Genomic DNA, 11,191 nt, shown 5'->3' on the forward strand with positions numbered 1-11,191 from the left:
TTCCCCCCAAAAAATAGGTAAACACCAATATAAAATTATTAAACCATCACCATTGAGCATATATATTTCAAATATAATAATGAAATGAATTATCTCTTTGTTTTAATGTGTTTTGGGCAGTAAAAGTGAAATAAAAATGGCCTTTAGCACATTTTTATGGTGGCTTTTAATCTTGCATCACTGCATACTGTATGCAGACTTGCATGCATGTACAAATCACCAGCAGTAAATATTGTGCTAGTACTAGTATTGAACTACAAGACGCAAAACAGTTGCAAGCCTTTAATAAGAGTTATGTAAAGCTTCTGATGGGATAGTTAAGTCCTAGAGATGTGGTGACAACAGCTGTGCAGAGGGGGCCCGATTTGATTTTTTTGTCATGGAACCCAAAATTCCTGGCGGCTCCCCTGATTAGTACTATTACTGTTAGTACTGTTTTTCAGCTGCTGCTACTGGAAGCTATTTAAGGACTTTAGATGTAACCATGATATGATCTACTTTTGTAGTTGTTTTTGTAGTTGTAGTTGTTTTTGTTTATTAGTTACAAGCTAAAACGTGACAGAACGTTTAATCGACTAACGGTTCATGTTTGAATTTGTCTGTTCAGGGCTACTGTAGAAAATGGCGATTCAACATGGAGGACTCCGTGGAAGAGGACCCTCTCTCACTGTATGATTTTAAGACGATCAAAACAACAACATTTCTTATTTTCAGGTGATTATACACTGATGGAAACATACTAATACTAAGAAATACTTTCTAAAAATTACACACTGGCTCTTTAACGCTTTTAAATATTTGAACGTTTAATCGACTAACGGTTCATGTTCGAATTTGTCTGTTCTGGGCTACTGTAGAAAATGGCGATTCAACATGGAGGACTCTATGGAAGAGGACCCTCTCTCACTGTAGATTTTAAGACGATCAAAACAACAAAATTTCTTATTTTCAGGTGATTATACACTGATGGAAACATACTAATACTAAAAAATACTTCTAAAAATTACACATTGGCTCTTTAATGCTTTAAAAATTTGAATGTTTAATCGACTAACGGTTCATGTTTGAATTTGTCTGTTCTGGGCTACTGTAGAAAATGGCGATTCAACATGGAGGACTCCGTGGAAGAGGACCCTCTCTCACTGTAGATATAAAGGGCTTATTTTAAGACAATCAAAACAACAAAATTTCTTTTTTTCAGGTGATTATACACTGATGGAAACATACTAATACTAAGAAATACTTTCTAAAAATTACACACTGGCTCTTTAACGGTTTAAAAATTTTGAACGTTTAATCGACTAACGGTTCATGTTTGAATTTGTCAGTTCTGGGCTACTGTAGAAAATGCCGATTCAAAATGGAGGACTCCATGGAAGAGGACCCTCTCTCACTGTAGATTTTAAGACGATCAAAACAACAACAATTCTTATTTTCAGGTGATTATACACTGATGGAAACATACTAATACTAAGAAATACTTTCAAAAAATTACACACTGGCTCTTTAACGCTTTAAAAAAATTTAACGTTTAATCAACTAACGGTTCATGTTTGAATTTGTCTGTTCTGGGCTACTGTAGAAAATGGCGATTCAACATGGAGGACTCCGTGGAAGAGGACCCTCTCTCACTGTAGATTTTAAGACGATCAAAACAACAACATTTCTTATTTTCAGGTGATTATACACTGATGGAAACATACTAATACTAAGAAATACTTCTAAAAATGACACAATGGATCTTTAATGTTTTAAAAATTTGAACGTTTAATCGACTAACGGTTCATGTTCGAATGTGCAGCGTGTGGTCTTTAAATGTTAACACCTGTCCGTCCCGGAGTTCGCGTCCTGTCACAACACGTATTAGCCGCGGTGGGCGGGGTTAACATCTTAACGCGGACACATTACAAACGCACCAGCTGCTCCTCCGTATGTGGCGGTTATATATATTTTTTAAAAACTTTTTGACTATGTCCGTTTGAACGTTTTTATCAATGTAATGAGCGCAACTTGTTGCTCAGACGTGAGCAACTTTTTTTTAGTCTTCAATGGGTTGAAAGCGTGTGAAGGGACGGGGGGGAGATAACGGTAATACCGACGTTAGCCGAATGTTAGCTGCCGGACGGTAACGGATCATGGAGCGCGGCTCTCTCTCGAAGTACTCCTGGATCGACTTCGCTTTCTCGGTCGTCGGCGTGTTCACCTTCCTGGTGGACTGGGGCTCGGATGTATGGGTGGCTACGGAGTTTTACAACCAGGGCGACTTCTTCTGGTTCGGGGTGCTGCTCGGCCTCATGGTCCTGTCGTCGGTCGTGGTCCAGATGTTCAGCTGGTTCTGGCTCAAGTATGACCGAGAGCTGCCGGGGTTCAGCAGCGCGCAGACCCCGGGAGGGAGCGTGCTGTTCGGGGACCGAGTGAAGCTCTCCTGCCTGCTACATGTGCTCCAGCTGGGCTTCCTCTGCAGGTGACCACTGTTTACACCTTTAATCTAATCTAATGCTATGATAATTTAACTGGGATTAATTTTGATTTCTGTCCTAATATGTGTTTTAACAGGTTACAACACCCATCCTGTGTTATGCAAACACTTTAGTATTAACAAAACTCAATAATCTAGTCCATTCTGTGCCTATTATATTAAAAATAATGCACATTCCTACAGGTTAATCCATGCAACAGTTGCTTTGGGTGTTGCAACTTTTCATATTTGTCAACTCTGTTTGAAACCTGGGTTATTTATTAAGCTCGTTTCTAAACTATCCAAGTCAAATCTAATACAAAACACACACAGGGGACAATTGTACAACACACATCCTGTGTTGTGCAAACACTTTAGTAATACCAAAACTCAATAATCTAGTCCATTCTGTGCCTATTATATTAAAAAATAATGCATATTCCTACAGGTTAATCCATGCAACAGTTGCTTTTTTCATATTTGTCAACTCTGCTTAAAACCTGGGTTATTTATTAAGCTCATTTCTAAACTATCCAAGTCAAATCTAATACAAAACACACACAGGGGACAATTGTACAACACACAGTTTGAGTGTGTTGGTGCCGTATGTGCTGGTGTAAGTTGGGAATCACGTTAGACAGGTGCGTTTCTTTACTTTGGGTGTGACAACTTCTCAACCCGGTGTCCCAGATGAGAACTGAATGCATAAATAATGAGTGAACATGGCGTGAAATGCTTTTTAATATGGGTGTTATTCCCGTTGACGACATGTAATGCAGCCAGACAGGTGTGGTGTCTGTTTTTGTGTGTAATAATAACCCCCTTTTCTCTTCTCTGCGTGCAGGCACATCTCCGCCATCCGTCAAGGCTTCAGGGTTTGGTGGCGCAAACAGGAAGGGTCGGAGTACGCCGTCTACCTGACCCACGACCTCAGCATGCTGCGGCTCATCGAGACGTTCGGCGAGAGCGCTCCTCAGCTCACCCTGATGATTTACGTCATGCTGCGGACAAACAAAGCCAGGACGGTTCAGTGTGAGTTCTCTCTTTAGTTTAAGTTAACACACACTTCCTCTTCTTCTTTTTTTCCGCGCTGATGGTTTTCGACTTCTGTGTTTGCAGTTGTGAGCATCGCTGCGTCGACCACTTCCATAGCCTGGATGGTGGTGGATTACCACCGCTCGCTGCGCTCCTTCCTCCCCGACAAAGCCAAGCAGGGCTGGGGTTCGTCCTTGATCTACTTCCTCTGGAACCTGCTGCTAATCGCCCCACGCGTGGCGACGCTTGCCCTCTTCTCCTCTGTCCTGCCCGGGTACATCGGCGCCCACTTCCTCTTGCTGTGGTTCGTCTTTGTGTTATGGGTGTGGCGACAGAAGACGGATTTCATGGACAGCGTCGCCGGGGAGTGGCTCTACCGGGCCACCGTAGGGCTCATTTGGTACTTCAGCTGGTTTAATGTAGCGGAGGGTCGTACCAGAGGCCGGAGCATCATCTACCATTCCTTCGTCACCGTCGATGGGGTCATCCTGCTGGTGACCTGGTGGTGTTACAGAGATCCTGTCCAGTCCGAGCCGTACGCCCTCGCTCTGCTCATCGCTCTACCTCTCACCTACCTCCTGGGGCTGCTCTTCAAAGCCATCTACTACTGCTGCTTCCACCCCAAGCTGTGGGGGCCCCCCGTGAGGGACCCGGGACTCCCCGACGATCTGCCTGATGCAGACGTGTCCTTCAGGGCCTTTCCCATCCAGGATGTCACCGTGTCCGCCCAGCTTGTCAACAAACGGATGGGTCGCCATGCCACTCATTTTTACTCGGACCAAGGAGTCACGAGAAGCACTGAATACAGATAGAGTCACATCGGTGATGTCTGGCTTTGTTTGTGTCACGGCCAACGTGTACTACTGATAGGAGATGTTACTTTTGTAGAATTATTTGTACTACAGTTTCACCAGATTACATTTTCTTATTCCTCAGCTCTACTCGAACATGAGGTAATCCATCAAACTACTTTCTAAAGACGTTTTCTACAAATAGCTGCAAACAAATTGTATTTTGTTGTGTTTACACACGGGGGGAGCCAGCAGCTTTTTATACAATTTCTATGAAGATATGGGTTTGTTAGTGCCATTAAATTAAAGGTCCAGTTTGATTTTTAGGGAGAATATGGCCAAACTTAATATATATTATTCACAACTATGTTTTCATTCGTGTACAATCACCTGAAAATAAGAATCGTTCTGGTTCTTAAACTGTGGTTTCCTGAAATATGTTTGATATCTCATACCATCAAAATACAACAACGTTTTGATTTCAAGTTAACTATGAGATCGCTGGAATGAAAAAAATGAAAGTTTTTGTTTCGATGTCAGCCTGCAGTCATCCCTCCATGATTAGTTACAAACTAAAACGTAACAAAGTTAGTTGTAGTGATTCATAAACTCTGCGATCGTGGCTCCAAATGGGGAAATATTGGGAGGACAAGTGTGAACTTTTCTCCACGATGTCAGCTCTGGTTCTTTAAACGGTCAACACTAGAATAAACCTGCCTCCTGCTTGAAAAGGTTCTGTACGCTGCTGTGTCTAAATAGAGAGAGCCTGATGTTTTTACGGTGTAAAAAGTTAGAGACTGAGACCTTTGTGCCATGTTTCTACACACTGCGCCTTTAATCCACAACGGTGAAGTCAAACCTTAGGTCGACGCGACGATAAGGGCTATCTCACTTTGTTTGTTGTGTTTTTTCGGCTGCTGCTACTGGAAGCTATTGAAGGACTTTGAATGTAGATGAAACCATGATATGCTCTCCTTCTGTCAAGTTCTGTCGTGAAATATCTATTTTAGAGTTCTCGATAAGGTACTAATCCTTTAGGTCAACAGAGAAGTGTTGTTGCATGTTTTACGACAGAAGTCTTCGCTGCAGGTTTAGTTTTCAGGTACGAACCCTCGTGTTCAAATATAGCGTGTCAAACAAACGTCTGTTTACTTCAGTATTCGTGCAAACATCTTTATTATTCCCCAGCATGTTTTTATTTAAATCTTCTCGGATGCTCATTCATTCACTTGGTTATTTATCCATGTTCTTTCAGTGCACGGTTCGTGTCTGCAGAGTGCTGAAGGTCGTTTTTCTGGTTGTTAATCTTTTACCTCATTCTCCATGTGCAATTATTAAAGCAGCATCAGTATTGTATTAACTCTGTGCCTGTGTCTGATCTGTGTGGTGATTTTACAACTTCATTTACGGTGACATAACTTTTAAAAAAAAGGAAGTGACAGCTTTCGGTATTGGTTCAGTGTAAACTAAAAACATGTGCATGTCTTTGATACGTCATGTTTTCTGGAGGAGGGGCACTCTGTAGGAGGAGTTAACTATTTAAACTCTGAACTTTGCTTACTTTCGGTTGTCTTTCAAACTATCCCTGAAGATAACAGGACTTGGGATCAGCTGCACTCGAAGCAGGCACTTAAAGATTGTTATGTGGAAACTTTAGCCTGACAGACACAATGGGTGTGTTCAAATACTCCCCGGTGGACTTCCTCTTCACTTGCGTGGGGCTGGTGTTCTTACTCCTCGACATTGCACTGGATATCTGGGCTGCTGTCAGTTTTTTCCAGGAAAAGGCCTACGTGAGCCTCGCCGTGCTCATGCTGTTCCTCGTGGGCTCGTCTGTTCTCGTCCAGGCGTTCAGCTGGCTGTGGTACAGCTACGACGACTCTGACAAGTTAACAAAAGTTGAGAAATGCCTGAGCGTGGGACAGCTGAAGCTGCTGCATGTGCTGCAGCTGGGAATCTACATCAGGTTGTGTAAACCTTAATGCTTCAGGCAGTTTTTCTCTCGCACCGTGTAGTGTGTGTGTTTGCATGTAAAGTTGAAGCAGCTTTATCTGAGAGCTCCACCCTTTTCCCCTCAGCTGTTCATCCATCCATTTACGAGAAATGCAAAGTGAGTCTGAATGGAGCAGTTGTTCCGGTGCTGACATATTTTGCACTGTAATCCCACTGTAACATTCAAACTTCAAGCTCTTTCAGTGAGTAACAGAAGTAAACATTAAGTCGTGTTATTCTTTTAGATTACACGGCCTGTTTCATTTCTTCTTATAGTACATGACACAGGAATTTGTGACCACATATAAGACTCAGAAATAGCACTCATACCACAGCTTCCTTCTTTCATTCCGTACAATAATATCATTAACTAAACCGGTTTTGCTGATTGTCTGCCAGCATCTGTGTTCCAAAGAAATCCTCCACGTGATGATTCACTGGCTTAGGAACTCCAACAATTACACTGGTTTAAACTTTCTTCTTCCTCTTCTTCTTCTCAGACATGCAGGCGTCGTGGAGCTTTCCGTATGCAGCATCTTCTCAGGTCTCGCCGACATATCCGGGGATTACGCCGTGTATCTGAACCACGATCTGAGCATGCTCCGGCTCGTGGAGACGTTTTCGGAGAGCTCCCCTCAGCTCGTCCTCATGCTCACCATCATCCTGCAGCGAGGCGAGCTCGACCCTGTGACAGGTACACGTCAGAGTTATGTCGTGTAGATTTGGGACAGTCAAGAATAAATAAATCGCTACGATACTGAAGTGTTAGAAAAAAGTTCAAGCCTTTCTCTAAAGGCCTTACTTATGTGGCAGGGAGATGTACTCTCTACTTTGAGTTACTTTACACTTCTACTTGACTACATTTCAGAGAGAAATGTTGAAGTCATTGCCATACACTTCCAGTTTAATATTTTACATAGAAAATGTGAATTATTATAGATGAAACTACCAAACAGTGGGTAAAGTAGTTCAATGAGAGTACAAGATTAGTTCAGGCTGCATGATGAGCGTTGACTGACATATTTTTACAGCCTGATATTGTCACTATCTTCTTCCTTACCCTGAGTAGTGCCTTACGATTCAAATATGGTTTATATTTGGTTTATATGTACGTGTATGTGTTTAGATTTTGAGATTTCTGCCTCCATCTCAGTGGAAGTGGATGTGATTTTCGAGTTTACACCATCATAGACAGATTTTAGACAGGTTTATTGCATATTGTGATGTACTACAGGAGGGTCGATGGTTGAAGGAAGATGAAAGATAGGTAAGAAGTCAGCATTGTCGATGGCTGGACGAGTTCAGAGATCGACCGGTGTCAGCTTTGTGGTGAGAGGACAGGAAGGAACCAGGAGGGAGATTTGGGGGATCCGTCTCTTTGTCACCCCACAATGATTAGATAAGTAAGTTCCTGTTTTTGGATGAACAAGAGAGAGAAGGGAAAAGGGAGGATTTGAGTCCAAGAGGAAGTGAACAGAGAAGGAAATCGGGTCTTTGTTCTTGACAAAAAGCAACGTTTCATCTTCTCAAACTCGGAAGTAATAACCAAGAAATGAGGAAGGACGTGACCTGCTTAGATGTCACGATGATACGACCCTGATTCCCCAAAGTTCAAGTGCTTGTGGTTTTCAGTGCCAGACTGAAGTGAAAGTTTCTGTTTTAAAGTGCTCAAGAAAGTGCGGTCATGTCTGGACTTCTTCTTCTCCTCAGTGTTGAAGGCCATCGGCTCAGCCTCAGCCATCGCCTTCAGTGTGACCACGTACCACCGCTCGCTGCGCAACTTCCTCCCCGAGAAGAAGCAGCAGCCGATGACCTCGTCGGTGGTCTACTTCCTCTGGAACCTGTGTCTCCTCTCGTCTCGCATCACCGCCCTCGCCCTCTTCGCCTCCGTGCTGCCCTGCTTCATCTTCACCCACTTCATTTGCTCCTGGATTGTTTTATTCTTCTTTGTCTGGCGATCCAAGACCGACTTCATGGATACCCCTTGCGGAGAACGGCTTTACCGAGCCACCGTAGGCCTCATTTGGTATTTCAACTGGTTTAACGTGGTCAAGGGGAAGACGAGGTTCAGGACTCTGCTCTACCACGGCTACATGCTGCTTGATATCGTCTTCCTTTGCAGTTGGTGGTGCTGGAGCAAGATGACCACACAAGCGCCATATTTTGAAACAGTACACTACGCCATAGTCACTGTTGTCGTTGTTGTAGGTGTTTATATGCTTGGTCTCCTTTTAAAAATGATATATTACAAGCGCTACCATCCAAACCATTCCAAAGAGGAGTTGAAAGGGGATGCGTCTGAGAAAACCAGAGTTGGAATGGGACCTACTAGGAAGCATGAAGATAAGCACGGAGATGAGCCGGACGGTGTCGCTTTTAGAACTATGGCACTGGACATTGAAGCAGACATTGAAGCAGACTTGGTTACAGATAGCAACGAGCCAAGCCAACCGCCGCCTGAGGTCAAACGCTGCAACAAAAGAATGAGGAAGCTGGCAGAGAACTTCTACTGCTGACCTGCGTCACTTGACGTCCACCACGTATGGAGGGTTGGGAAGAGATGAAGTCACGCAGACTTCTCAGCCTGATTAATCATGAGGTTGTGTGGTATTGAGTTGACTATCTCCTGATTGACCACAGGCAATCAAGTGACGACGACGATGATGTTAAAGTCGAGGTTGCTGTATTCTCTGAAGCACTTTCTGTACTTTCACTGTATTAACTGGTGCTGCCGTGGCCAAAAGCATCTAAAAGCTGAATCACGACGTGTTTGTTCACGGCTAATCTCACAAACTACTGCGCGAGTGTGTTCTCAATGAACTCTCACGGTTGCAGCGATTCATGATTTCTGAAAAAAGCCATTTTATTTGACGGTTCTCTTTCATACAACCATTGACTGTCCTCAAGTGATCAACAGCTGCCTCAGTTACATGAAGGCGGATGCTTTTGTTTTGTCTTACGTCGCCATTGTTCCGGTCTAGATTTACACCTTAATTCCAACACACAGACACGCACACACCCAACACAGCTGATTTATTTTAAAGGATAGGTTCACGATACTAAATGTACACAACACTTACATAAATATATGTATACTGAAATAGGTTTTGGTTGCACTAATGGTTCCTCCAACAGTTTTAGGGACTGTATGAAATGTATTGTGGTGGGGGAGGGTTGGTTGAACGTCTCGTCCCTCTTCAGCTTAATTTAAAAGAGTCATCTCAAAACACTAAACGAAACCGTGCGACTTGTAACAAGTTTCAATCCTGAAGATTTTCCTGAAATCAAACCAACTTTTTTTTTTTTTTTTCCACTATTTATGGTTGGGATTTTTTCTACTAAAGTCATTAAATGTATTTTACATTCATTAAGGCCACTTTATTAGGTACTCTTGTGCAATCCAATCCACTTCAACTTTTATGAAGCTTACAATGTCTCAGTTTTTGTTGACACAGTCTGAGAGGTCATAATTCTACTACAACTACGACTACAAGTTGGATTAATGGCAGAGTTGTTGTAGTATTGGATCATATTGGATTGTACAAGTGTATCTAACCTGTATTATGTGTACTGAAGCTTTTATTGGTGGCATTCCAGCAATAGATTGAGACTGTCAACCGGTGATATGAAGCATTCACACGAAACGATGCTTGAACGTAATCCAGCATTACATCTTTACGCCTGAGCTGCTGCATCGTGTTAGAAACACTCAAAATCTGAGAGATTACAGGTTTGACGTGTTGGTATTCACTCTGTTTGAGTGCCTTTGTTCAACTTCTCACTAAATCTTACAGTAAAATGACCATAATTTAGGAAGATACCTGCTTGATCTGACTACCTCAGGCAGGTTAAGTGTTATTTTTTAGCTTCAGATAAACTTTATAAAGTAAAGGACAGGACGACTGTTTTAGTGACAAGAACTCTTTCAGTGCATTGTACATATTGTATTAGACCTATCCTGTAACAGTTTAGATTATATTTTCTTATATTTATACAAACTATGTCTAATTATTCTTTGTTTTTCTGTAATAAATATAAATGAAGAGAAGTCTCGAGTCTGAAACTTTTTAAAATTTATTTACACTGTATTGAGCGTCTTTAGGTACACAGGAAAACCTTACAGGACTGTGTCGAGGTCCCAAACTGCTACTTTGTAAGGTGAGGGGGTGATTACTGTAATTAAATTAGCATCGATTATTATGATAATGTTTTACAGGATCACATTCAGGCTCTCTACATGACCCTATGTGGCCTCACAGGTCCTTGAAAATGATGAGATGAGATGAAGTACATAAAAAAAACAAAAACACAGCATTAAAAATAACAGTATTTGGCATTAGAAAGAAAAAAGACATGTAGAAGAATATAGCTCCTTAAACACTGCATGTTTTTTTTTTTTTTAGCCATGGTATACTTAAAAAAAACAAAACAAAAAAAACAGACGTGACATGCAGACGAAGTAAAGAAATGAACAGAAAACATTCAGGAGGACGAAAAAAAAAGATGCAAAGATTGCATATGGTCTCTCGATTTGTGTGTCACGTAGAGCTTTAACAACGAAAAGCACAGCTCGTTAAAACATGCCAATCACTTTCTGAAAAGAAAATACTATGTGTAACAGATTGTCTCTAAGCGATGCTAAGCATTTCACAGCAACAGAATAAATGCAATCTCCTTTTCAAAAGGAAGAAATCTAAAAAAAAAATAAAAACGCAAAGCAGACGTGACTGTTGAACATTTTCTAAACTCCAAAAACACCGAGCGATCTACGTGAACATTTCTCTCCCAAAAATAAAAATAAAAAGGATATATAGTCAAGAAAGAGACCTTTTGAATACAGTGCAGACAGGACAATCAATTCAAAAAAAAAAAAAGTAAGATAACACTTTGGATAATATAACAATGCAGTGATAAA

The 11,191-nt window shown here is 41.8% G+C and overlaps 2 protein-coding genes across 2 annotated transcripts; both read left to right on the forward strand.

Moving 5' to 3' along the window:
* The first annotated feature begins 1,350 nt into the window (after nt 1-1,350).
* On the forward strand, nt 1,351-5,458 carry xkr8.3 (XK related 8, tandem duplicate 3). Its single transcript, XM_010753569.3, has 4 exons — nt 1,351-1,439; nt 1,583-2,464; nt 3,303-3,490; nt 3,578-5,458. The coding sequence occupies exons 2-4, from the start codon at nt 2,136-2,138 to the stop codon at nt 4,303-4,305; spliced, it is 1,245 nt and encodes a 414-aa protein (XP_010751871.2). The 5' UTR covers nt 1,351-1,439; nt 1,583-2,135; the 3' UTR covers nt 4,306-5,458.
* Nucleotides 5,459-5,709: 251 nt separating this feature from the next.
* On the forward strand, nt 5,710-11,150 carry LOC104937360 (XK-related protein 8). Its single transcript, XM_019254490.2, has 3 exons — nt 5,710-6,250; nt 6,777-6,970; nt 7,987-11,150. Exons 1-3 carry the CDS (start codon nt 5,955-5,957, stop codon nt 8,790-8,792), a joined length of 1,296 nt encoding a protein of 431 aa, XP_019110035.1. The 5' UTR covers nt 5,710-5,954; the 3' UTR covers nt 8,793-11,150.
* The last annotated feature ends 41 nt before the right edge of the window (nt 11,151-11,191 follow it).

Source organism: Larimichthys crocea, chromosome XIII (genome assembly GCF_000972845.2).
Source record: "Larimichthys crocea isolate SSNF chromosome XIII, L_crocea_2.0, whole genome shotgun sequence".
In the NCBI taxonomy this organism is placed as follows: domain Eukaryota; kingdom Metazoa; phylum Chordata; class Actinopteri; family Sciaenidae; genus Larimichthys; species Larimichthys crocea.